Here is a 27,387-nt window from a genome sequence, read left to right as displayed (position 1 = left end):
ACAGTAGGAATGTGTCACATCTATGCTCCCTTCAAAATAAAAGCAGAAATGTGACCATTCAGACAAAATTCGGACTACATTTATATGTTTCTATGAATTATGAGCACTGGAAACAATATGTGAAAATTTTAATAAAGAAAGGAATGTAGACCTATGTTGATTCATTCACTTGTCTGTCTTGGACTGTATTGCTATTTCAAAAATAAATGTGAATAAAATATGACATAGTTTAAGGTTTTTCTTCTTTACAGCAGAAATTTGACATTTGGCAAAACAGTGTTTGAGCAGATTTTCCCCCATAATCACTGTAAACTAGGAAAACATGAATTAGCCTCCCCATTAGCACCCTTTACATAAAATACATTTCCCCCATAAATTAGAAAAATTGTTTCATTTAAACTTTGTGCATTAAACTCATCATCAAGGTTTTCAATGAGGTAAGATGACATCAGCTGTCTGTGTTACAGGAACTAAAACAGTGAAGAAAACAGTAACAAAAAATTAATAAAAAGGCAATAAAACACAATTACAAAATAAAATATCTCATCAGTATTAAAAAATAATAATAATAATAATTTAAGAATTTAAGTTTAGATAATAAAACTGAATGTAATCCCATACAATCGAGTAGGAAAGGCTCAATTTAAAAAGAGAGCAAAATTATTCTCAGACAAAAGAAAGAAAATTAAAGCAAACGTTTACTTTATTTACTTTATTTACTTTATTTTGAAGTCCAGACGGACGTAACGCGGTCGTCAGCAGAAGCTTTTATTTCTAAAGGCTGTAAGCGGAAGCAGTGTGGGTTTATTGTGGTTTAACTTGACGCTGGTGCCGGACAGCTGCCACACTGGACTCGGACTGAGCCGGACTGTGTAAGTAAACCTGAAATCCGTCGCTTTTCCTGCCTCCAGACGGTCAGACCGTGTTTGTAGGGATGGTTTACCCGGGCAGCAGCGGCCTGGTTCAGGGCCACAGGCTGTCGGAGAGACGGTTAATGTAGGCGGGAGAGGAAATGGGTCGATGTTTTTAGGCCTGTGACTACAGTTTGAGCTCCACGGGGAGGAATTGAGCACTGGTGACAGTTTAATAGGTATATTTACCACCGTGAGTATTATATCTGTACCAAACACGGGAAATGAAAAGCAGCGGATTCACAGCAGAAACACCTTAACTGATCCAGGTTGATCTGATTCATGAGGTGAAAGAGCTGTAAAATCAGGGTTTATTCAGCTTTGTCTGTAAAAGGTTCATATATTACCAGGAGCGACTGTAGGATTCTCATAGGGTGGCACAGGGACCAAGAACACTACTTATATATTAGTGTACTTGATTTTTAATATTTGTGCTACTTATGTTATTCAGCTCTTACATCGTGTTTTCAGATTTATTTTGTCCTTTATGTTTTATTTTTCCTTTTTCTGTCTTTAACTTTATTAATGTTTAATTTACTTTAGTTTCTTGTTTTACTATTTGTTTGATTTCAGCTCATTTTGGCTGTTTTGTTTGTTTTAGTTTTTCCATCTTTTTTGATAAACAAGTTATTATATATTGAAGGCCCAGAGGAAATCAGAATACCTGATCTGAAATAAATACAATGTAGAAAATTAGTATTAAAAAGATTAGGAGGTATTTTTAGGCTTACGTGCTGCCCTGTGGCTTCATGCAAATGTTCTTACACGAGAAGAAGTGAATAATTTTTTGTTCTGAATAATTGTTCAGGTCGTGAAACGAGTATTTAGACTCAGAGCTTTCTGTGGAATATCGATAAGAGTGTCCAATCGAGTGCACTTCTTGTCCTTCCTTTGTGTGTATTTTAATTTATACTTTTTATTTTCCCTTTACTTTAAATTATTACATTCTTTTATTTATACATGTATTTTATTTGTTTCATAAAGGAAGTCTTTGTAGGGTCTGTATAAAGTTTTTATTTGATGTGCCATATTTGAATGCATCACTCGGGCAGATGTTCATTGTACACCTGTACGATGACAAAAACATTCATTCTAGTCTATTCTGTTGCTTAATCAAAAATTATAGTCCTATATAAGCACAGAAGTTTTAAAGTCAAAGTTAGGGGTCATCAGGTCAGCAGTATGTACTGTGACATCATCAGTCAGATGTGAGAACAAGCGAATAGCCGTGTTTTCCCCTGAGAACTTGAAGTAGCAGTTGAATGTAACTTCTTAACAAGTTTACAGTAACAGTACATCAACCTTGTGATCTCAACAGAAAGCCTTCTGCACGTCGTAAAACTGAAAGTGAAAAATATCGTTGTGGAGGATTTAAAAAAGAATCTTGGGTCAGGATTTTAAAGCTGCTGTTTAACCTCCATCAGTAATTTCCATGTACTGTTTGCTCTTCCTGTCATATAGAACACAGCTATAGTATCAATACAGGGACACCAAATATCAGTATTTTATTAATTAATAAGAAACGCTTAGCTAACAAATCTACCTGCTAATTCAGAGCGAGCTAATTACTTTGTCCAATAGACAGCTAGCTGAGGCCGAGGGTGTTGCACACTCTTTTTTTACGACAATCATCATTAGGGGCTTAATAATTTTCAGTTGTAGACCTTATAAATGTGAATACTGTTAAGCAAATAGCTCCAATAATAATAATAATAATAATAATCATAATGGATTGCATTTATATAGCCCTTTTCTCTCACATTCACACACTGGTGGAGGCTACAGGTGTAGCCACAGCTGCCCTGGGGCAGACTGACAGAGGCGAGGCTGCCATATCGCGCCATCGGCCCCTCTGCCAACACCAGTAGGCGGTAGGTGAAGTGTCTTGCCCAAGGACACAACGACCGAGACTGTCCGAGCCGGGGCTCGAACCGGCAACCTTCCGATCACAAGATGAACTGACAACTCCTGAGCCACGATCGCCCAATACTTACTATGTAGTTATAAATATGCAAAATAATAAGAAAGGAAAAGCTGTGTTGGCACCAAAACACTAGTTGGTGGTAGAATTGCTGCCTTCAAGTCGATCCATTCTCTTCTAGTAGTTTGGACAGTGGAATAATTCGATGGAGATGCATCATCTGCTTATATTTCTATTTACAGTGTAGGGTTTCAGAGTACAACACAGATTTAACACAGAACAATTAATTCTCTGTAATTTGTGCTAGTTTAACGAATGAAGGGGGAGTTACCTGAGTGTCACTGGGTTTTTTGGTGTTTAAGATTTCAATCACTGAGGAGCTGCTGAGCCGGAAAAACCGTGGACTTAAAATAGCCACCGTGACATCACTTACTGGTCTGTGGATTATGGTTTTGAAGCTTTGCATCTGCCATTGTTGAATTTGAGAGCTTGCATGAATGAATGACAAGTGAAAGTCAACATGTGGTATGACCTCTTTTATTATTTAACACAGTCTGAACTCTCTGAGGCGGCTTTCTTGTCCCTTCTTTAAGTAGTCTTCGGGAATATCTCCCCAGGCTTCTCCAAGAACATTCAGAGCTCTTCAGTTCCAGTAATGGGATTACATAATTCCATCAGTTTTGACAAAGCTGCCGTCAAACTGTTACAGAGCCTTCACTGTGTTTCACAGATGGCTGAAGACATTGTAAGAAGCATGAGGGGTGTCTCGAGACTTTTGCACTGAGCCGTTTCTTTTACCTGATCCCAGTTTGTTTTACTCCTTCTCTACTCGTGTGCTGAATATTTGCACATTTCCAAAAATAACCCAAATCTTTTTTTGCTCAAGTAATTCAAAGTGAAAATTCGAGGAACTGCGTTTGTGTTTTTTAACACTCATCCAAACAGTCCTAACTGGTGACACCAATACTTCCCCTGTTAGCTGAGGAAGGAAAGGCAACAGTATGAAGCTCTTAGAGACTTTTTAGAAAGAGAACCTTATGAGTGTCTGCCACTTATCTGCTGTACAACTCAGACCAGGGTAGGTGGAAGAAAATGAATGGATGGACTTGCATTGCTAACATTCATTCACACTTATTGTGTTCTAAATTTGCATTCCCGTACCTTTGCTAGCTTTCTGTCTTTCAGCAACTCCTGCGTTATGTTATTTTCCTTTAATCAAACAAAAGGTTAAAGTGGAAAAAAAAGCTAATTTTTAGTTGTTTTTCTGATTTTTGTGCTATTCTAAAACTCTCATGGCTTCATGTTTTCTATTGATCTCTAAGTCAATAGAGATCTTAAAACTGTAAGATCATTCAAGATTCATTCCCCCTTAAAACTGTAGCATCACCTCACTGTCAACCGTGTACATTAAACTAATATTCATACAAGTTTGTCATTGTTTAGGCATTTTCACCAAATTTAAAGAAAGTTGAAGAAATCTAAAGGCATGAAATCAGGTGTAAGATATATTCATCCTTCGGCGGTGCTCTGAACTGTTCCAACAGGATTTTTTCACTTTGAAATTGAAAATGAAAACCACAAAGTTGAGCTCTGTGACAGCGAGCCGCCTCCCTGTGAAACTTCTAACCTGCTTCTGCTGTTTTTTTGGCTTAAAGTCTGCTTTTACGGACCAAATTTTACTCATCCCATGATGGGTGGGTGTGCCTGAGACACTGAGGAAATTGCACACTCTTACAGCGGTGACTCGTCAGCGACAGGGTAGTCACACCCTGAAGCAGTGGTTTTCAGGCTTTTTGTGCACAAGCCACAGCAAACTGTCTGCCCTAATTTGAAGCCACACCTGTTTTCTGCTCAAAATAACATCAGAGTCATCTAGCGTGCCATCAGTTGTTCTTTTGATTGTCTTTTGTGGTTTCTTGACCGTGCACGACTCTTTTATGCCAACGCATTAGCATAAAGGTTGCCTCCGACGGCTTATCAGACACAGCTCAGTGGACCAGTCCTGCAGCGTCTGCTTCAGACTTGACTAGACCAAGTTTGTCTCAGAGGGAATGTTTGTTTTCAGACTGGCTGTTTAGTTTGTTCGGCGCTATGTTAGCATTACCCAGATAACACATCCCCACTCCAGCTTCCAGTAGCTTTAGCTTTCCCCCCACTTCTTAGTCAGTCGCTTTGTTAGCTGCACTGGCAAATTGCAGTTTTCCATTTAAGAAAATGATCTATTTCCCTTTTATTGTCAATCAGGGCCTTTGATGTGTTATGTTCTAATAATTCCCACCATTGTGCAATAATGGGAATGGGCTGTGGTTTTCCTTTGACACACATTTTTTTAAAGCAGTATTTTAGGGGAAGTGACTGTGTATAAAGTACTGATACAGTACAGTACATTATGCAGAATACAGCATGTGATATATGGCTGTCAAAAAATTCAAGGCTCACCTACTCTTGTCTGAAGTCACACCATTGTTCCTTGGACACCATCTGGGGGTCGGTCCCCTGAAGCATGCCCGGCCTTATTGCCTGTTTAAGTCTGCAGAAATGACAAAACGAACATCATTGTTGTAGCGATTGAAGCCTTAAACTCTTCAGGAAAATGTTTACTCAAGTACTAAATTAAGTTAGCAGTTGGACTATGTTTAGAGAGTTTTTTGTGGGTCGTTAACATCTTTTTTTCTCAACATCCATCTTTGTTATCTGCTTTTTAGATGCTAACATGTGAATATTAGCCTAACCATAGCTCTGTAGGTCACCAGGCATCACTAACCTTTCAAGTGCTGCAGGTTAGTTTTCATCTTTGTTTACGTCCAAAGTTAAAGCAGAACTGCGTGTTTAGTGTTTTTTTTAGAAATACTTAAGTCAGATATATCATCTTCAGATGGAAACCAATTAGATAATTTAATTGTAATTGTAACTTGGCTTAATGTTGTATATTCCCTTTTCTTGGGAATGTGAGAATATGTTTATAATATGTATTTACTGTAACACCCGTGGGAGTAGCTAAACTAGAATTTTGCAGGTATCTGAACTTGAATCTGGGTGTTAAAACTCTTTGTTGGCCAAAATGCTCAGGCAGCAATTGGAAAGAAAGGGAACACGTTTGGCTTTTCCTCCTGCTTTAAAGGAAAATTGAGCAAAGCTGGACATGACATAAGAAACGTGAAATGCAAAAATCTCGTTACTCCTGATGGCTGGAGCAAAGTTGAAGTTCAGTTTGGACCAGACATTCAAGGCAATTAAACCAGTCATTGAAAATGTTGATACATGGTGAGGTTTGAAGCCGCTCTGGGGTGAAGACACAAAATAAATGTCTGTATGATTGATTTCAGCAGACATGTTGATTCTGGCATTGCAGTGTGAGAGTAAATCACAGAGCTGGAAATGGAAAACAATAGTCTTTTACCTCTTAGGGTGTGTGTGTGTGTGTGTGTGTGTGTGTGTGTGTGTGTGTGTGTGTGTGTGTGTGTGTGTGTGTGTGTGTGTGTGTGTGTGTGTGTATTACTCATATTGTCACGGCATGAATGTGTTTGCATAGCCTCTATGGAAACAAAAGACAAGTCCCTGTAATGTAAATCATTAATTTTCATCCTGAAGTCCTGGCAGCATTAGGGTAAGGGTTGGATTAGGATTAGTAGAGTTAAGGTTCAGTCTGTTGAATGTAAATCAATCGAATGTCCTCTGAAGTAATGGAAAGACAAGGGTGTGTGTGTGTGTGTGTGTGTGTGTGTGTGTGTGTGTGTGTGTGTGTGCGTGCCTGAAAGTTTTTAGTGTGACAAACCACACTTTACATCTGCATGTTTCAATGACACGTTGTGTATTTGATGTGAAGAAAACTGTCATTTATGTATGAAAGGAATCCGGTGCACAAAGGATTCTGCACAGGAATGAGCGTTCATGTTTCCCCTACTTAAAGACAGTGGTATGCACTATGCATGAAGGAAACTGGTGAAGAAAAAGTAGATTCTGAAAGTGAAGGTTGGATTAGTATTATCTTCCTTATCTGGAAAACTTCATGCTGGGCTTCATTAGCTATGAAAAGGCTGCAGGCGTTTCAGCGACTTACCTGCCAGTAGAAACTCGGAGGGGACTGAGGCTTTTGAAAGACATGAATCTTAGCAGCCGGCAGTAAATTGCTGTAATTGTTTTTTATTTAAAATTAAACTTTGAGGTTACAGTTAAAAGCAGGTGAAACATGCAGTCCAGTAAAGTCCACTCCCACTGGAAGAGTGACCCTTCAGAAACATTAAAAAAACTTTGGGGACAGAGAGTGCACAGAGAGAGCAGTTTATGTGGAAAGGTAAAGACGATGCAGTAATACAAAGAAGAAGAAAAAATGAGAACGCCCCAAATGTGCAAGCACTTGGCAAAAGTAGAAAGAAAAAACTCCCCTTTAGAAGGAAGAGACCTCCTCCAGAACCAGGCCAAACCAACTTAATTGGCTCCTTTTATTGTGGAGGAGTTGCAGCTCTCCATGAGTTCCTGCTGAAGGACTGAGCTCTGCAGCACCCACTCACAAACAGGAACCCAAGATACTTGAACTCCTCCACCTAAAGCAGCAACTCCTTCCCACTACAGAGTGACGTCAGACTTGCTAATTCTCATTCCTGTCAGTTTTTACCTACTCAGCTGCAAACTGGAAGCTGGACGTCACGAAAAACCAGATCTGGCAGGCAAACCAGTCTTCCCATCCTTACTGGAAAAATGGAACACAAACTTTCACTTGTTTCACTTTCTCTACATGTTTTTGGGATACAAGTTTAGCAATAAGATAAAACAGAAAAGCAACAGACTTTGTAAAAACAGAAAAACACCCAAGCTGCCAACCACTGTTAATTAGACCCGTATGTCTGTACTGAGTCAGCAGTGTAAAGAAATGTGCATTGTTCACTAGTCATAGATCAGCCATAGATCAGTCATAAATTCCAAACCTAGCACCTTTAACCTGCCTTGACACTTGTGTCTAAATGTGTGTGCAGAGTTCCTGTGATGCCCCAGAGCGGGCTGAGCTGGTCGGGGTTGCGATGCCTTACGTGGACCGACAGAATCGCTTCTGCGGCTTCCTGGACATCGAGGAGAATGAGAACAGCGGCAGGTTCTTGCGCCGTTACTTCATCCTGGACACTGAGCAGGGCAGCCTGCTGTGGTACATGGATAACCCCCAGGTAAGGCTGTTTATGAGCTGAAAACATCTTTATCATCTGAAAAGAAACAGTTTTTATAGGTGTTTTCATCTGAGGTCTGGGTCATGATGTCTTGGGGTGTGTAGTAAGAACATAAATGTAGGCCTTTTATTTTGAAGTTCAGAAGCCATTACAGGTATTGACTTTGGTTTTCTTACCTCCAAGTGGCAATAAACAGCTCGTGAAAATCATCATGCAGGGACTTGAATCGCTTCAGGGATGTAATCCATCACATTGTTGCACAGCTCATATTTTAGATGCACCTTAAGAATCAGCTGCATGAAGCATCAAAGTCTTTATGCTACAGCAGCATTTTTCTGTTGTCGTGCGCTGACACCGTGAAGCTCGGCTCTCGTATTGTTCTGCATTTTTCTACTACCTGAAAAGGTGCTGCAGACGTCTCTGCCCGTGACTCTGAAGCCCACTGCTTTTTTGCAACAGGAGGAAGTAGACGCTGTTGCACCGGGGAATACATTTGAATTCACTTTCACACTCTGCTGTGCAGCAGGATGGTGTGTGTGGGAGTGAGTCAAAATGAACTCCTCTGTGTGCGAGCTCATTGTGATGAAGGGACATGTCAGACACGTGAATCACACCACTGATGTGTTTTTCAGAGGCGCTGGAGCCGTACAGCCCCCTGAGACCCTCCCCCCTCATATGAGGACGTTACACTTTGGCTTTTCTGCACCTTATACTTCATTAAAGGGTTTTGTTAAGCAACGGTTACTTTAGAAAGAATGCAGGATTAGGGCACTTCCTCCTTGGCTTCACTGTTCAAATCTGAAATCTGATTGAGTAGTCTCACCTCTGCATGAAACCAAGCAGACAAACGGGAACCAGAACAGAAACAGGTTAGCGATAGCACTGAGATTTCCTACTGTTGGGGAATTTCTAAAACTCGTCGCATCCTCATGCAGAAAGCTGGTCGGACTGCCAGCGCACAGAGCTTTGGTATTTTCCAGATGATCTTCCCACATAGATGTTTATAACAAGTATTGTGAGATCAGAGAAGACTGAAACCGGTTCTGACCATCTTTTTTATTCATATCTGACTCTTTGGATGAAGTTAAGCTCTCTTATGACTCCACATCATCGTCTTTTACGTTATTTTGTCATTTTTACTGAACATTACTGAAAGGGGAAAAAAGCAAACTCTTCTTAAGATCATAAATTTAAGAAAAAGAATAATTAATGTTTTTAAATATCATGTTGTGAAATCTGTAAATAAACGCAGGAAATACTGTTGTTGATTTCCATCATAGCAGGCAGCAGTGATGCTAGCGCTACGACCTTGTTCACTTCTGTTAGTTCTACGTCTTCTCGATGCAATCACGAATGGCTGATGCTTATACATTTGTGTACATTTGTGCTTTTTCTCTTCAGAATCTGCCCAAAGGTGCAGGAAATGTGGGCTCTCTCAATCTTTCCTACATCTCCAAGGTTAGTCCTCACTCTTCCACACACACCGTTTCACCTGCACTCTCTGTGCGTACAAACGTGCTTAAATCTGTAAAATCCGTTGTTATTTTGGCATGTGATTTCTCTTGGTACCAGCTGTAGACTGAACAGAACATCTGCTGGATTATCGCCTCTTCCTTTTCATGACTCTATCCTAAAGCCTGTCGAATTCCTGTGGCGTCAGCCGGATTTTAAACTCAAAAAAATGAAATGTTATATCACAACAACCGAATAAATTCAGAAATTCATTTGAAAGTCACACAGTAAATAGATGCTTCAGAACAGGAAGAAACCTCCAGAGGAACAGGGCTCAGGGAGAGGCGGCCATCTGCCACGACCAGTTGGGGGTGAGGTGAGGGAGACAGGACAGACGATACACTGTGGAAGAGAGCCAGCGATTAATAATAAATTGGACTTTTCTAATTTTAGAGATGTTGCACAAATACAAGAAAGCAAGCCTACAGTTTTTTCAATATGTGCATTGAAGGACAACGCCGAGATTCCTCAAAGTGTTACTGGAGGCCGAGGTAATGCCATCCAGAGTTAGCATCTGTTTAGATACCACATTTTTATATGAATTTTGAAGCAGGAAGTTAAACCTTATTCTAAGATGGGCATAGAAGTGAAAATGTTTTCTGTGCCTTGTAATAATACTGCTGAAGGGAAGCATGTATAATGTAAACAGAACTGGTCCCAGCACTGAACCCTGTGGAACTCCATAATTAACCTCAGCGTGTGGAGTCTGACAGCTAAGATTCAGACCACTGCTGTGAGTGTAGCATCTTTATAGTATGATATGTCGTTTGCAGCACGGTGGTTAGCACTGTTGCCTCACAGCAAGAAGGTCCTGAGTTCAATTCCACCATCAGGCCGGGGTCTTTCTGTGTGGAGTTTGCATGTTCTCCCCGTGTTTGCGTGGGTTCTCTCCGGCTTCCTCCCACCATCCAAAGACATGCAGTTTGTGGGGATAGGTTAATTGGATAATCCAAATTGCCACTAGCTGTGAATGTGAGTGTGAATGGTTGTTTGTCCCTGTGTGTTGGCCCTGCGACAGACTGGCGACCTGTCCAGGGTGCACCCCGCCTTTCGCCCTATGACAGCTGGGATAGGCTCCAGCGCCCCCCGCGACCCTGAAAAGGATAGGCGGAAGCGAATGGATGGATGGATGTCGTTTTCCTGAGTTTTTCCCAAATGTGTGGTTTTCTGTAGGCCACATTCGTCTTGTCCCAGCCACAAGTCCACCTTACATCGGCTAAATGACAGCGGTGCCAGGATTTATCCGTCCCGTACTCTGCCATTAGCAGCATAGAATTATCACAGATGAGTGGGTTCATGTTTTTGGTGGGTTGTGCTGACACATTCACCCTTTACTCTTCTCTCTCGCTAAGGTCAATGATGCCACCAAACAAAGACCAAAGGCAGAGTTCTGCTTTGGTAAGTTCATCTTTATTCCCTCTCACCCTGCACTGCGTCTCTCTGCCTCCTTCCTCTTTACCTGCGTAGTGACTCTGGCCACATACATTTCTCTTTGCTTTGCTTTTGACCTGTTTGTGTGTGGCTTTGTTTCCAGTGAGAGGAACTATCGGTGCTCCAACACGCTGACGTTTTAAACAATAGCATGCTTGTAACTTTGTGGCAGCAGATTGTCCCTTTCCTGTTTCAAAATCACAATGTACCTGTGTGCAAACAGCTGTGTACGAGAACACAACCGGCCTGCACAGAGCCCTCAGACCCCACTCCTTCCTCACTTCCTTCCCAGTCTCCTTTGTCCTCAATCCTTCCTTGTTTCCTTCCTTCCTCGTCGTTCTGCCCTACCTCTTTTCTTTCTCACTCCCTTCCTCCCTCTTTTCCTCATCTGTGCGGTTTATTTCCTCTCTTTTGTCCCTTGCTACTTGTTGTTCCTCTGCTGTCAAACAGTAGGCCTTTGTCACTCAATAGGAGGAAACCGTACAATGACAAAGACCTGACCTCTGTGTGTGTATTTGCATCTGGATGGGATAATGGCACACACACATCCTCTGGCTCTGAAACAGAAATAAGACGATATTTTTAGATACCCATGGAGCTCGTTTCTCTTCTTCCTCTTGTGCTTTCGAGCCTTACACATTCCTCTCTCTCCCTCTCATTCGTTCACAGTTATAAATGCAGGAATGAGGAAGTTTTACCTACAGGCCAACGACCAGCAGGATTTGGTAGAATGGATCAGTGTTCTCAACAATGCCATCAAGATTACTGTGAGCAACACACACACACACACACACACACACACACAGATCCATCGTTGACCCTGTTTGTCCTCTTGTTGTGTGTCGCTCTGTCTTCAGCCTCGGGCCACTGTGATAAAGATCAGTGCAGGCGTAGCAGCGTGTAAAGACACAACAGCATTAAAGCCACCTGCAGCTGCTGTGGTCTGCAGTCAGCTGACAAGTTTTCTGTGCACACTTTCACCTTTTCAAACTCCCTGCCTCTCTATAATCAAGGAATCTCCGAACTCGTGCGCCGATATCGACGCACGTGCTGCGCTGGCCGCTGCTGAGTTGAGCAGGCGGGCAAAAATCTGTTGGGTTGCAAATGGAGGGTCCTGTAGAGATGCACGGCCAGCTGAAATGACACCGAGACGTCGCTTGTGTCAGCAGATGCCATTTTCCTTTTTGTGTGCACCATCCTTTGCAAGGGCGACAACAGCAAGTGCATTAGCCTCACTAAAGGACTCGCAGCATTGGTCGGGTTATGTGCAAACAGTGACGTCGCCACAGCTCTGTACCATTTATACCAGCGCTAAGGTCCTTGGGCTATTCTCCGGAGTACATCCACGTCAGCACAGGAGATGTTAAAAACCACTGAAATCACTTTGCTCCTGATTTTGACTTTCGAGTTTTGGTGGTAAAAACTGACAGTCGTACACGCTAAAACCCAGCAGGCCACCTGCATTAGATTACTGCATTAGCTGGCTGCTAAGCAGAAAGGCGCACTTGCTGCCAAAACTACACCACAGTGTGGTTTTCACCAGCAGATGTCATGCCACTATGTGCAGTCTCAGTAGCAGCTAGAATAGGCTGACCGACGCCATGCTGTGGATGGATAACCTCAGACGCTCTGGCTGAAGTCTGAAGTCTGTTTTCAGTGTTTACCTCTGCTTCTACTGAGAGCGATCCTCGTCATGTCTTCCCTGTGCTGATGTGCTTATACTAGGCTAACAACAGCTCTATAACTAGTCACCAGGTCAGTCCTCATACAGTTTAGACCACCTGTACGTGTAATGTCATGTTTCCTGTGAGGCTTTAGTGCCTTAACACGCAGGGTGTTACAGTATTGGCTGCTAAACTACAAAGTCGAGGTTATTAAATCACAGGGGTGGAGGGAGCATAGTGGGAAAAGTAATACCCATCACAGCAGTAACACTGCTTACTGAAAAATGATTAGCTGGGAGTGGCAGATTCACACCACCCATCCTTTTATCGTTTATTCCTTTTCCATCTATCAGAGTCCAGGAAGGAGTCTAAAACAGCACTGATTTTAAAGTTAATTTCTGGTGTCTGCTTGTTATTTTAAGCTGTGAGCACCTCTCCTTTAAAGGAATGGTACATATGTAACATGCTGGTTGCAGAATGAGCTTCCTGTCAGACTCAGACCTCTGCTCCAGTTCAAGGTGTGAAAATAACCATCGTCACTCTTTAAGACCAAAGCCAATAACTGATCCTAATAGCTTTTATCTCTATTTAATTAGCATTGCTAATGTAATGTGAATTCCTATGATAAATAACATTCAGAGAGTTAAGAAAAAAGGTGAAATAAAGCCCAAGCTCTTAAAAATAGTGAGATGTGGAGCCTTTTTGCTCTGTTTTCAGGTGCCAAAGCCTGGCGAGGGCCACAACACCCACGCAGAGACTCCCCAGGAGCTGCTTGGAACCGTGAAACAGGTCTCCTACAAAACTGAGATCATCGGAGGAGTCCCCATCATCACGGCCACTCAGGTAACGCTCACAGCTGCGAGCGGCAGGAGCAGCTCGGCAGGTCCGGTCCTGCCTGTGCTGGTATGCAGCTGCAAATATGAGTCAGCTCGCAGGAACACAGGCGAGTTAAGGCTGGTTTAATTATGAGTCGGAGGTTTTAAAAATATCGAGGGGAACGCGCATCGACATTTAGCTGCTGATAGCTGAGGTTTGTTTTTATTTGTTAAAGGGGACCTCTGACAGTTTTGCACATCTGTGATTGTTACGCCGGTTTTAGGAAGTAAAACTGCAAAATCTTTGTAATCCATCGTTTGTTTATGATTGAGACTAGCGACCCCAGTCAGAGGAGTTGCATTATGGGTAATATATCATTGAAAACAATGACAAGAACAGGAAGAATGCATGGATTAAAAATATCATCGCTGACTGTCGTCTTATTTTTATTCTTGGACTCTCTTAGAGTAGCTTTGGATGATTCAGAGTTCATAATAATCCTTATTTGTTTTACACCGGGCTTTCATGCTGCCCCTCAGTTCATCCTCTGTGTGAAAACAACACGTTTAGCTCCTCCCTCTTAAAGTCTTTCAGCTTTCTTCTGATTGGCTGCCCCTCAAAACGCAAGATTGGATCAATGGGCTGGCAGGTGGCCGGTGTGTCGTGGTAGGGGTATCCCCTCTCGATGACATCACCGGGTGTCAGAAGTAAAAAAAAACAAACTGTGTGAAACCGAGTGTTCAGAGCAGTTTGAATTGGAGAAATGAAGTGTGGACGTGCTGACTGGACACGGCTCAGTGTGGAAGTAAAAAGTCCACAAACTCTTCAGCAGAGGACGACTTTAGAAATCAGTTGAAACTTTAAGACTTCAGTGTTTTATATATGTGAGAAAATCCCGTAAAATGAATCCAGATGAAGTCTAATGTTCGTGTGTGTGTGTGTGTGTGTGTGTGTGTGTGTGTGTGTGTGTGTGTGTGTGTGTGTGTGTTTAAGGAGCAGGGAGAGGGGCACAATGGAGCTGATCGTGGAGGCGTAAAGCGGGCTCAGAATCAAATGCCCTACTTCCTGTCCAGAGGAGCGCAGGATCAGGCCATCATCAAAGCGGGATACTGTGTGAAACAAGGAGCTGTGGTGAGACACACACACACACTCAGGGTTATTCAGTGTCGTCATAATGAACCATCACGTTTGGTTGGATAAAATCTCACACAGTAATCAGATAAAAATACTTTTGTGTTATTAATGAGCAACAGTCGATGTTCAGAAGAGTAAAATCTTTGAAAATAACTCGGTCACTGGTTTCAATCTTAGAAAAACAAAGTAAACCTTTCGCTGCAGTTACCTGCCATATTAAAATAATGTTTTTTAACAGAAAATATTTCTTTCCAAAAGTGAACAATAACCACAGTAAGAATACAGTCTGGTGCCTTATAAATACACCGTATGTACAGGTGTGGCACAAAAATGTTAGAAAACAGAAGGAAGTGGCAGGCGTAGAACTAACCTAACTGTATTTCAAAATAAAACAGAAAGCAGCTAAACAGAAACTTTGAAACGTGCTTTGCTTCTTCCTCTCAGATGAAGAACTGGAAGAGGCGGTACTTCGTCCTGGATGAAAATTCTCTCAACTACTACAAAACTGACATGGTGAGGAAACGGTGAAGAGCTCAAACACGGTGACATCAGTGCTCAAAGACGCATCACGTTGCTCCCAAACAGACACTGAAGAAGAAGAGAGTGAAAAAAATCTGTGCTTGTTGCAAAACTTGCTGCGTGTCTCCACATGCAGAGGCATGCGTCCTGAATACCTCCTCATGTCATCTACGTGTGGACAGATTAGCCCTAACTACGGCCTGTCTGTGCACATATATGGGCACACCCCGTGTGTGTGTGTGCGTACATATATGTGTGTCTGGCTGAGTGTTCACACCTTTTTATGTGTAATCATGTCCTGAGTGAGTGCAGCTGCTGCAGAGGACATTTGTTTGCATGCTATCGCCGCTGACTGCGAGTCATACAGACCGACACGATCAAGCATTTAGATCATGCATATCATCAGCACACGCGTGTCTTCATGGATGCTGATCCGAATGACACACGGGCGAACTATCTGACAGTCAAATAACCCCAGCCTTCAGCAATAGCACACACTGAGCACCGTTTATAGGTGATTTACTTAGTTAGCGTCGCCAAGTGCTGATTATAGGCAGCTCGTTAAGCCAGGTGATGCTGCACATCAGGGATGTCAGACTAATCTTCCATCGTGGTCACGTGCGCCCCAGTTTGATCTTAACTGGGCCAAACCAGGGAAGGTGGTGTTTCTGACAGCGTAAAGACATTTCATCAAACATTTAATCCCTGAAATGTCTTAATACATGAAATATAAGTGCAGGTTCAACAATACATCTCAGTTTTCTACCTGATAAATGTGTAAAATTACAGTCAATGTTCTGGCAGCTCATTGCTCACATGGCCTTTTTTTAACCCTGGAGCCACTGTAAAAAAATCAAAAACGTCTGTAGCAGAGTGGATAGTAGAAAAAGAGGAACTTTTCTGTCATTTAATTGTTTAACGATTATTTTACTACTTGGTGCACCATGAGTGTCCATGGCGAGGTCTTTATTGATTCAAAAATACAGTTAAAAGTCTAAAATTGATGCACTCGTTCACATTTTATTGCAGTGGGCCGGATTAGAGTCTTCGCTGGGCCGGTTCTGGCCCTTGGGCCTTACGTTTGACACCCTTGCTGCGTATGTTATGTATGTATGTTGGTGTAAGCCGAGGTGATGATCTCTGATCAGTGTAAAAGCATGCCGCTCACTGCCTTCTGTGGTTTGACAGAGTGTGAATATGAAAGTTCGTCAGCTCAGCCGTGGCGTGAGTCGTCCTTTGATTGCAGTGAAGCCGCCGCGCTGCAGAGCTGTGTCGGATATCTAAACGTCTGACTTAGAGTCGCGTTTCCAATCGCTGTGAGACGACTGACGTTTTGTTCACTCGACTGACCACAGCAAAGATTTAAGCAGAGGTTTTTTTCTCACAAAATTTAAATGAAATCAAACGCAGACACTAAATATGCTTTTGATATGTACTTCCTCTCCTCCGTCGTCTCAGGAGAGGGAGCCGCTGAGAGCCATCCCGCTGAAGGAGATCCACAAAGTGCAGGAGTGCAAGCAGAGGTCAGTCAGCCTCCCTGTCAGCTCTGTGTTTGGGTTGATTCAGGGGAAGTTCACTAAAACGTCTCCTCTGTGTCCTCCAGCGAGCACATGATGAGGGACAACCTGTTCGAGATGGTCACCAGCTCAAGAACCTTCTACATACAGGTAACACGCATGAGGAGGACACGGTCATCAGTCAGGAGAAGCTCTTTCTGCACCGTTGTCTCATCTGTTCTGCTTTGAGCCAAATGAGTGTAAATTAGATTCAACATTTGGATGATTGCTCCACGCCTCCATCTTCTGAAGGATTTACTCTCTCCGCTGTCTCCACATGAGATACTGATGAGGATGTACTGATGGGACATTTGATCGTCTTTGTTCTTTCCAACTCTTCTAACTCAACTACTGAGAAGGAGTGATTTACTGACAGGAAGACTTTGTTTAATCGAGTTAAAGTCACCGTATTATGTCATATGTACGTGTTTAGAATCATAGCGTGCATTCATTTACATTCCTGTGTTTCTCTCTGTCAGGCTGACAGTCCAGAGGACATGCACAGCTGGATTAAGGCCATCTCAGGCGCCATCGTGGCCCAGCGCGGTCCCGGGCGCTCCGCTAACACTGTACGTATCATCTCAGGTGAAGCTACTTGGTAAAAGAGGTTTAGGTGACATGGAAAAGGATGAGTTTGATTTAGCAGGACAGATGTAGCAGTTTTAGAACATGAATAATTCAGTTTAACTAAGATGGTACAAAGATGCTGCCATAATTGAAGATGCATTCCTTCTTCTCATTGGTCTTTAAAATGATATGAAGTGTTTCTTCCTGCTCACTTCACGCTGCAGCAACATGTGGCTGCATGAGCGAGTGCAGCAGTGCCACCATGTGGCAGAAACACAGCACTGCAGCAGCTTAATGAGGTCTATAACTCTGTAAACCTTTATTAGATTTCTTTAATTAATTCAAAGATTTTTATTAACAAAACAATCTTCAGATGATTTGGGTGCTTAACCCAGTGTGGGAATATTTTAATTGTAAATCTGTCATTCGGGATGAGACTGAGTGTGAAGTCATTTGTGTGTTTGTGATTTTAATACCCTGCTCGTGATTTTGTGACACTTTCACAGATGATGATGACCGTGACTGATGCATGTGTTTTTGTGCATTTCTGTTAAATCTTTCTCGCTCTCTCTCACACACACACACACACACACACACACACACACACACCTAAAGAGTTTCCTTCCCAAACTACAAAAAACTATAAACATTCAAACCGAAGCTCGTCTGCATTACTGAAACCAACCTGGATCACAGTCTGAAGCTAAAGTCTTTTAACTTAACGCAGCGGTAAACTCCTGGAAGGATTTAAAGGACACCTCCTTGTTTTGTAGCAAATGAGGCTTTTTTGACTCAGAGCCAGTTTTGATTTTAACTTGCAATATTAACCAGATACAGTTTGTTCAAAACCTGAAATATTGTTTCACATGAGACCCAGACGCCAGACTGACATGAAGAGGAGTGGTGATTCTGCCAGTGATGACAGCTGGAGTGGAAATCAAACTGGTTTGTAAGAGAAAAACAAACCAGTTTATGGAAAAGCTCTAAAAGACGTCGATTTCAGACATTTTAAAGGTTTCTGATGCAAAACAACATTGTTATCTTTACCCTTGTAACTGGTGGAAGAAGCAGACCACAGACAGCTTAGACAACAAGCACCTCTGGACAGCTGTTATCTTAGATCTCTCTGTGAAAGTCCCGTCATGTCCTCTTGTACTTGTGCATCTGTGATTGCTGCTCCAGTGTATCAGACCTTATAAAAACCCGCCATTCTCCCGGTAACGCTCCTCGCCTGAAGCTATAACTAAGTTTGGAAACTATTAACTCCAAGTGAAAACTGCTCAGCTGTAGTCAGAGGTCCCCCCATCAGAGGAAATTCAGGCCGACCAAAGCAGAAGTCCATGACTGATGGTGAAATCACCGATTGCACAGTGCAAGTGTTCAGAACGGGACGTCCGAGCACAGATTTCACAAACAGCAGCAGAGCTGGAAGCTGTGTGAACCTGCCCGGAAGAGGATTACAGCCGCTGAAAAAAATGGGGGAATTTGGGGATTTCTTTCTCAGAATTCTGGGAAAAAATTCCAAAAGACTCCTCACTCTTTTCACTGGCCCTAAACTTCCAGTAACCATGACCCTGAAGGGGGATTAGCAACTTTTAATTGAGCTGTCCTCAGAATGTCTGGATCACACCTCACACAGATGTTTGTCACAAGAAATAAAAGCAGGTTGGCTGGTTTCTGTCTGTGTAAGGTGTGGATGATGGATGGATGGAGGGATAGATGGGTGGATGGATGGATGGATAGCTGGATGGATGGATGGATGGATGGATAGATGGGTGGGTGGATGGATGGATGGATGGATGGATGTGTGGGTGGGTGGATAGCTGGATGGATGGATGTGTGGGTGGATGGATGGATGGATGGATGGATATGTGGGTGGATGGATGGATGGATGGATATGTGGGTGGATGGATGGATGGATGGATGGATAGATGGGTGGGTGGATGGATGGATGGATGGATGGATAGATGGATGTGTGGGTGGATGGATGGATGGATGGATGTGTGGGTGGATGGCTGGATGGATGGATATGTGGGTGGATGGATGGATGGATGGATGGATAGATGGGTGGGTGGATGGATGGATGGATGGATGGATGGATAGATGGATGTGTGGGTGGATGGCTGGATGGATATGTGGGTGGATGGCTGGATAAATATGTGGATGGATGGATGGATGGATGGGTGGATGGATGGATGGATGGATGGATGTGTGGGTGGATGGCTGGATGGATATGTGGGTGGATGGATGGACGGATAGATGGGTGGATGGATGGACGGATGTGTGGATGGATGGATGGATGGATGTGTGGGTGGGTGGGTGGATGGATGGATGGATGGATGGATGTGTGGGTGGATGGATGGATGGATGGATGTGTGGGTGGATGGATGGACGGATGGATGGATGGACGGATAGATGGGTGGATGGATGGACGGATGTGTGGGTGGATGGCTGGACGGATAGATGGGTGGATGGATGGACGGATGTGTGGGTGGATGGCTGGACGGATAGATGGGTGGATGGATGGATGGATGGATGGGTGGATGTGTGGCTTCGCTTGAATAGGAGCTCTCTTCCGCGCTGTAACTGAGTTGTGCTGTAAACTGTTGTTTTCAGATCCGTCAGGCCAGAAGGCTGTCCAGTCCTTGTATACAGAGGTATACGCCATTCTGCAGCGGTGAATGCAGCACGTATGTGACCCCCGTGCCCTTTACCCCCAACCCCTGCACCCCGACCCATTCACCACAGCTTCCCCCTCACCGAGCCTTCACCCTGCGCACCACAACAGACGCGTTGTGGTCCTTCCTCACTCTGAGCTCTCTGTGCGTCGACGCTGTAGTGTTCATCCATCCTAAAGCTACAGCCAGGCTGAACAGTCACTCCAGCTGTTGCTCAAGCAGCAGGTCTTTGTAGCCACATCTGGAGCCTGCAGCACGTGCAGCTGGATAGTTTGTGCGTTTGGATGAATCTCAGAAACATTCAGAGTTTGAGAGTTTACAGTTCATGCCTGGATCTCACCCAAACCTTTAGTCAGAACTCTGATTATCACAGAAGCATAAAAATCAAGTATTTCCTTCCTGTTTATGTGATTTATTCAGATCTTCTGTTGATTTAAGTTCTTTTCAGCTAATGAAAAGATATAAGACTAGTTCAGTATCAAAAACAGGTTAGAAAAAGTAAGAATAGTAATAAAAAAGGGATTTTAAATCCATAGCCTTGTTTCATTTGTTCAAATCTAAATGTTTAAGATTTATTCTACAGGATTATGGTATCTGAATCTAATTAAATACTTAATTGAATTTATTGGAAATGACCCATGTAGACCCTTGTGCAGTACCCTTAAAGCCCACCAGGGGGTGACAGCCTGCACTTTGTGACTCATGGCTCTAAATAGTGAAAGTTCAGATTTTCTTTCTGCCTTCATCGAAATGCATTTTGTTCATGAAGAAGACACTTTATGGAATAATTCAGGGTTTTTGGGTTTGACGCTTCATTTCAGACCTTCTGAATGATTCACATCCAGATTAGACTGAACTTAAACTCATGATAAAAAAATGAACAACCTAGATGATCAGATTATTTCCAGTCTTCCTTACATATTTATATCCTGTGGATGGGTTTGTGCCACAGTGTTGTCCAGTCACAGTCGTGCTGCCCTCAGCTTGATGCAGCTGGAAAAAACTCCAGCTGCATCTTTGACCTTTAACTGTAGCTCACAGGCTGAGATGCTTCCTCCACATCGACACTGACGATTTCTTCGTACACTGTTGTTTTGGCAGCGTCCTCCTCGTAACACGTTGACTTTTCTCTCTGGTCCTCCATCGACTGCCTTGGATTAACACGTCCATCCTCTCACATCACAGCTCGTCTCTCTGTCTTTCTTTTATTGATCCAACACGCTCTCGTGTAGGCAGAAACTTCAGCTCCACCCGCTCATGAACATCATCCTGCACCACCTGCACCATCATCTCTGAGGGTTTCACGTTGTTTCATTCTTCACTCCTGATTCAGATTTACAGCGTTCCCGACTCCCAGCAGGACTCCACAAGAGCCTAACTCATCCCGAGTCTCTCTTTTTTATCCCGCTAACACTTTGTCTTTCTGTTTTTCCTCTGTGTGTGTGTGTGTGTGTGTGTGTGTGTGTGTGTGTGTGTGTGTGTGTGTGTGTGCCTTACAGAGAGTAAGGTGTGACAGTGACGTACTAACCTTCCCCAAATGAGCCCCACCGCCGCCTTCTTCCTGTCCCTCCTCCTCCGCCTGCTGCTGCTCATCGTCCAATCACCAAGCCCCGATGCCTCAGCTTCTTTGCACCTGCTGCTTGATCCCGCCCTGCTCCCTGGCGGCTGCGGCGCCACCCATTCGTACGTGTTGCTTGTATCTGCATGAAGCCTTGTTTAAACTCACAGCATTTCACTCGTGTGTAACTGTTTGTCCATTGAGAGCAGGTTAGCCAGCTGGAGGATTGTGGGTACTGTAGTGTTTAGAACCCCCTCTCTCCATTAAAGTGGCAAAAGAAGGTCACGGTGCTTTAATGTGGCTGCCCGTGCTGTTAAATCATCAAAGAGAACGTCCTTGGCTTCACCTCTGTAAGCTGTCCTTGCTAGAGTAACTAATCATCATCTTTTACAGTGTTCATTGCACCCTCCCTGAAAGCTTACTGTCCAAGCACTGCCTAATAACAACTAATATTATTATTATAACACTGAGGAAGCTTCTTTGCTTTTGCTGCCACTTGTCTGTCTGCTACTTTTGCCTAGCAATAGGGATTATTGTGTATTTAATGGGAACCCTAAATATGCAGGCTGATCAATCAGGTCTGATTCTAATCTAAAATAAGGATTAGAAGATGGTGATGACTGATGAGCATCTTTAATATCAAGCGAGCAGCTTTCGTTTCACAGAGCCTGATCCGGATGTTTCCGATTAAATTGGCTGTAAGCTCCACGTTTTCACTGATTCTGTGACTCGAGCTTTACATTTTCCTGAGCCAACACAAGGAGTCTAATGTCAATACTTTCCAGAGCAGTTTCAGGAGTTTAGTCTACTTTAATCCAGGGAGCTGACGAGGACATGTGGTCACACAAAGACACGGAGTTTTAGTTTTAATGCTGTTTTGAAGAAAATGTAGGAAACGTCAAGTTTTTAGCAGCAAAGTTTTAGTTTAGACTTTCAGTTTTCTGTAGAGGAAGAAAAATAATGTGGCTGAGCTGCAGCTTGATGGGAAGCTCGGGCCTGAATGACTCTGACAGCGTTTCCTCTTTTCCATCTCCATCACACACTCATCCATCCACCCACCGAGCCCTCCATCCATCTCTCCATCTGTCATTCATAGTCACCGCTTCTGCCTCACCTCCTCCTTCTCTTCCCTCCGTCTCCTCAGGAGCACAGTGACCACTCCCCTTCCACCTCCACCTTCTACCTCCCAGTCGATGAGGAACCCCAAGACTCGCAGTCCCCAGAGAGTGCTCAGCCTCGCTCTGGACACACGCCATCGGGACAACTTCCTGGGCCTCCTCCCCTGGAGGCTGAGCGGGGTCCAGTCCGTGATGGTGCCCCTTCCCCCGGCGCGCTCCCGCCTGTCCCTGCAGGAGACGCTGCAGCCTTCAAAGTGAAAGAGGAGGACAAGCTGGCGTGGGGAAGCCCCAGCGGCGTCTCCGGGTCCCAGCTCCTCCTGGCTGAGGATCAAGATGTGCACATAACCCTGTTCTGACAAACTCTAATGGACACACACACACACACTTGTGCACACTGTCAGACTCTGCGTGTCCTGCTGAACCTCCTGGGACCAGTTCTTTGTTTTGTTTTTTTGGGATGGGACCTTCCTCCGCTGTTTTCCCTTCTCCTTGTCTTCCCTTGTATCCTACAGTCTGTCACTCCAGGCAAACGACAAACACGGCTTGCTGTTACACGTTTCAGCGGCGCCGCGACTCTCACTTCCTGTGATGCACCAAAGTTTGTGTGTTTGCTTCCAGCAGCATGGAAGACTGACTGAGAGACTGACTAATCCCACATCTCGGTGTTTTTCATTTTAAACTCGCGCAGAGAAGCTCGAGGTCCAGATTCACTGAGCAGAGGTCGCTGAGCGGCCAGCTTTCATGAGCAGGTTTCCAGAGGTCACGCTTACTGAATATTTCCCGTCGTCAGTGATGGAAAAATGTGTCATTTTCTTAGATTAGAAAAGATGCTGGTCTGTCTCTTTCATAAGACAGCACTGAACACAAGTCACGCAGCAGGGTCATGCAGGCATCTGTGTCCGCCACGGGTGATCCTGCTGCAGGGAAAGTCCCGCATTGAGAAACTTTGGGTGGCTTCTGATCCCTGAAATGCAGAAGGACGGCCTAGCCTTGAGAATAAAATAATAGCTGTTTGTCTGAAGGAAAATAGAGGAAATACGCCTCTGCAGAAGCCTCCCCCGATAGATTTGATTAAGCTTCCAGCTTTAGTTCATTTACTTCATATTTGGTCACCGCGACTACAGTGCTTTAGAGCCTCTGCGATGAAAGACAATCATCTGCTTCATGTTTGCTATGGAAGATTTAAAGCTCTTTAATGAAGCAGGCATTCCCAAAGTGAAGTGTGCTGCAGCCCGTTTAAAGACGGGAAACTCACATGGAGCACGCCCAATCTTAAATCTTCACCAAAAATCAAAATACAAGTGATGTATTTGCTTAAAAATTATATTTAAAAAAAAAATACAAAAATCAAATTGGCTCCAATGTGTGAAACTTCAGCACCGAGCAGTAAATTCAGGTCAGAGTAATGAGTGATATCACTAACTGGCCATGTCATATTAGCAATTTTAAATCACTTGTTATATAAAGAAATACATTTATATTAATATGTGACTGTACATACTGTAGCACCTCTGGAGTCCACCAGGGGGCGCACACTTTCGGAATGACTGTAATAAGAATTCAAATAACCGGTAAATTTAGGCTATGATGGAACTTCCGTTTGTCAAGTGTGTCGTGACCTCTGTTTGCAGCGTTTCCACCTCCTTTTTTAAGCGCTTATTTAACCAAAGAAGTTTATTTGAAAGCTGCAGTCAGTGAAGGTTTATTTCAGTTTCTCATCACCGTCCTTCGAGAACGCTGCTAACGTCTGTGAGGTTACTTCTTCTTTCCAGCATGCTAACTGGTATCTCCAAACCAGCAAGCTTTTTTATTTGTCTCTCAGCACCAGCACGTTACCAGTTAGCTTGCTAAGTAGCCGCCAAGGTGCTCCAAACATCAGCAAGACTCCAGTGCAGCTTTGAAAGAAAGAAAAGCGCCTCTGGTGGTAAAACGCGTCGCTCTGGCCTGTTTTAAGCGAGTGAAGCCTGATCAAGGAGGTGAAAAATCTAAGATGGGCTTTAACAGAAAGCTTCTGCTGTCCTTTGTTTTTATCCAAGGTCAAGTCCTTCTCCTGGCTCTGTTGGAGGCCTCCAGCTGTTCAAAAACGAGTTTCTCTCCGTTTATTTGCTTGTAGGGGATTGTTTGATCGTCTGGGTTTTATCTTAAAGCGCCTTGAGATGGCTTGATGTGAATCGGTGCCTCTTACTTTGATTCCTGTTCATGTTATCTGATCCTCAGACTTGCACATAAGCCTAAAATTCAACCATGATTACTAAATAACCCTGAAGCACCCGAGGCTTTGTCGACTTTTGTGCGTCCACAGAGTTTAAGTCTTCAGACGTTTACGCCTCTGAATCCTGCGGTTGGGAATCTTTGCTCTGGCGTCAGGACTGAAAACGTGCTCGGCTGTTGAAACTGCAGCGGCTGTAATTAGTGAGATCGCACAGCGCTCTTTATCTCAGCTCTGTCCAGTTTCAGCAGTGAATTTAATTTCTTATTAATAAAGCCGAAACCTTCCATCTGCGGTCCAGTTGCTGCTTTGCCACATTTCCAGATTTATCATATTTTTTTAAAATCCAAAAGAGAAAATGAGTCTGGCTGAAGCTGTGTTCAGACTCCAAGTGTGACTGTTGCTTCTGTCCTCTCCCTCACTGCACATCCGCGCCGCTGTACTGCTTTCTAACTGATGCCGTATTTGTTTCAGTCTTTGGCTGTAAGATGTGGGGACGTGAAACCAAACTGGACGTGTAAATGAGACTCTAACGCTCGGCGGCAGGTTTTCGTTCCTCTCGGCGTCCGGCTGCGAGCTCTGGTTGTGGGTGTTTCTTTTTCTTCGGTTTCGATGTGCTTTTAGTTTCTATGATGATATTATTTACAGTGATGAAACATATATGTTGTTTACTGAGTTTTTTTAAACACGTGTGCGCGAGTGCACGCACACGGCCCTCCTTCCTGTTGTTCCCCGTTCACCATAAGCTGGTTAAAGTGCCTGCCTTGTTCTTACTAAGAAAAATGATATAACGATGAGCTCTTTTGACCCTTTTTAGTGTGAACATGATTCTAAAAACATGTACTCTATTTATTAAAAGAAATTTGGAATAATTTGAACTGGTTCATGTGTCTGCTTTACTCTACTTTACTTTTATGGGGCGATCGCGGCTCAAGAGTTGGGAGTTCGCCTTTTAATCGGAAGGTTGCCGGTTCGAGCCCCGGCTCGGATAGTCTCGGTCGTTGTGTCCTTGGGCAAGACACTTCACCCGTTGCCTACTGGTGGTGGTCAGAGGGGCCGGTGGCGCCAGTGTCCAGCAGTCTCGCCTCTGTCAGTGCGCCCCAGGGTGGCTGTGCTTGCCATCACCAGTGTGTGAATGTGTGTGTGAATGGATATGTAAAGCGCTTTGGGGTCCTTAGGGACTAGTAAAGCGCTATATAAATACAGGCCATTTACTTTTATGGACTGCACACTAATTATTACACAGACGACATTTCTGGCACTTTTGCCAAAGTTGAGAAGGAAATTGAACAAAACAAACAGGAAGCGGGAGACTGAAGAGACCATCCAATGAAGACAGAAGGTACAAAATAAAACACATGAACATGATCAAGCTTCAGAGGGCTGAATTCAAAGAAACCCTGAAAAAGTGATGCAGGAGGTCAGTTTTTCTGAAATGTCATTGCAGCAACAGAAAATGGTCCTGAGTAGTTTGGACAGCCCCGATGTGCTGGAAGCATGCATTTGTGAGAACATCGGGGCGTACTCCTACTGTGTGGGGATCAGTCAGTGGCAGTGATTGCTTCATCCTCTAGAATCTACCTGCATACTCTCAGCACGTGACTTGGCCAGAGAGGAGGAACCCAGCACTCACTGCACCAGCGTGGGGTCTGGATTTCATCCTGACACCTAATGGTAGTCAGGGTGCCGTTGCCTGTAGAGGTCTGTACGTTAGCTGAACGATGTTACAGCCAGCGTAATGTTCTCCACGGCTTCTCCAGACCCTTTCATGTCTGTCACGTGTGCTCGGGGTGAACCTGCTCTCATCTGTGAAAAGCTCAGGGCAACAGCTGATGTTCTACCGGCCTCACGGTGCCGGGCAGTGAGCACGGAGACCACTAGAGGGTGTCGAGCCCTCAGGCCACGAATTTTCTTTCTGATGGTTTGGTCAGAGACATATACACAACAGTGGCCTGCTGGAGGTCATTTTGTAGCTCTGGCACAAAGGAGCAGATACCAGTCCTGATGATGGGTTAATGGCCTTCTATGGTCGCCGTGCAGCTCTCCTGAAGTCACTGACTTTAAGACTGTGCTGAGAGACACAGCGAACCTTCTGGCTGTTGGACTACCTGTGCAACCGACCATCAATATCCCAGGAGTTTCACTGATGTGATTCTATAATCCAATTTGTTGCTTTCATTTTTTGCGCAGTATATAATGCGAAAACTAAACTTCAAAGTAAAACAGGAAGTTACTGTAGGACAAATAACAGGGCAAAGTTTAGTCCTGCTGGAGCCACTGAGGTTTACACCGACGTGCAGGCTGATTTCACAAGACCTTAAAAAGTAAAAGCTGCTTTTGATTTTAGACTTTAGCTTCTGAATTTTATCATGAATTCAATATTTTATGACATCTCTGCACCTATTGGAGACATACGAGAACCAGTCATTTAAAGAAGTATTCAAACAGGAAGTATCATTTTCTACAGGACTACAAAAAAATAAAACACCTGCCTAATGTTTGTGCGGGACCTGCTTGTGCCTGTGCATGGAGGTGAAACCACAGGGATGTGCGGTGCTGGCTGAGACTGGGAAATGACGGCAGATCCTGAGGGTTCAAAGTTTGCACTTCTGCTCCTCGAGTGACTGATCGGTG

The 27,387-nt window shown here is 43.8% G+C and overlaps 1 protein-coding gene across 5 annotated transcripts; it reads left to right on the top strand.

The window, feature by feature from the left end:
- Positions 1–783: 783 nt before the first annotated feature.
- plekha1b (pleckstrin homology domain containing A1b) lies at positions 784–25,631 on the top strand. 5 transcript variants are annotated; one of them, XM_085467061.1, is made up of 13 exons: positions 784–872; positions 7,806–7,991; positions 9,393–9,449; positions 10,856–10,901; positions 11,604–11,701; positions 13,316–13,441; positions 14,414–14,545; positions 14,993–15,061; positions 16,526–16,590; positions 16,671–16,734; positions 17,103–17,192; positions 19,807–19,880; positions 22,571–22,866. In XM_085467061.1, exons 2-13 carry the CDS (start codon positions 7,851–7,853, stop codon positions 22,800–22,802), a joined length of 1,194 nt encoding a protein of 397 aa, XP_085323187.1. In that variant the 5' UTR covers positions 784–872; positions 7,806–7,850; the 3' UTR covers positions 22,803–22,866. The 5 variants fall into 5 exon arrangements, 4 of the variants coding, with proteins under 4 accessions (XP_085323187.1, XP_085323186.1, XP_085323185.1 ...); XM_085467060.1 differs by having other exon boundaries at positions 785–872; positions 14,408–14,545; XR_014922048.1 differs by lacking the exon at positions 19,807–19,880 and adding an exon at positions 21,368–21,551 and having other exon boundaries at positions 786–872; positions 14,408–14,545; positions 22,571–22,635.
- The last annotated feature ends 1,756 nt before the right edge of the window (positions 25,632–27,387 follow it).

The sequence above is a fragment of the Copadichromis virginalis genome, linkage group LG8, assembly GCF_057382275.1.
Source record: "Copadichromis virginalis isolate Kocher_CV1m ecotype Utaka linkage group LG8, C_Virginalis_male_GT1.1, whole genome shotgun sequence".
Taxonomy (NCBI): Eukaryota; Metazoa; Chordata; class Actinopteri; order Cichliformes; family Cichlidae; genus Copadichromis; species Copadichromis virginalis.
The sequence above is the reverse complement of the archived record's forward strand: the minus strand, read 5'-3'. Positions and strand labels throughout refer to the sequence as shown.

What these genes read in the sequence shown, in the direction of transcription:
- plekha1b (XM_085467058.1), top strand. Translation starts at nt 7,851, where the DNA reads ATGCCTTACGTGGACCGACAGAATCGCTTCTGCGGCTTCCTGGACATC. An exon ending in GGTACATGGATAACCCCCAG is followed by an intron (nt 7,992 to 9,392) that starts GTAAGGCTGTTT and finishes TTTTCTCTTCAG; the next exon opens with AATCTGCCCAAAGGTGCAGG. An exon ending in CCGGGCGCTCCGCTAACACT is followed by an intron (nt 17,193 to 22,570) that starts GTACGTATCATC and finishes CCGTCTCCTCAG; the next exon opens with GAGCACAGTGACCACTCCCC.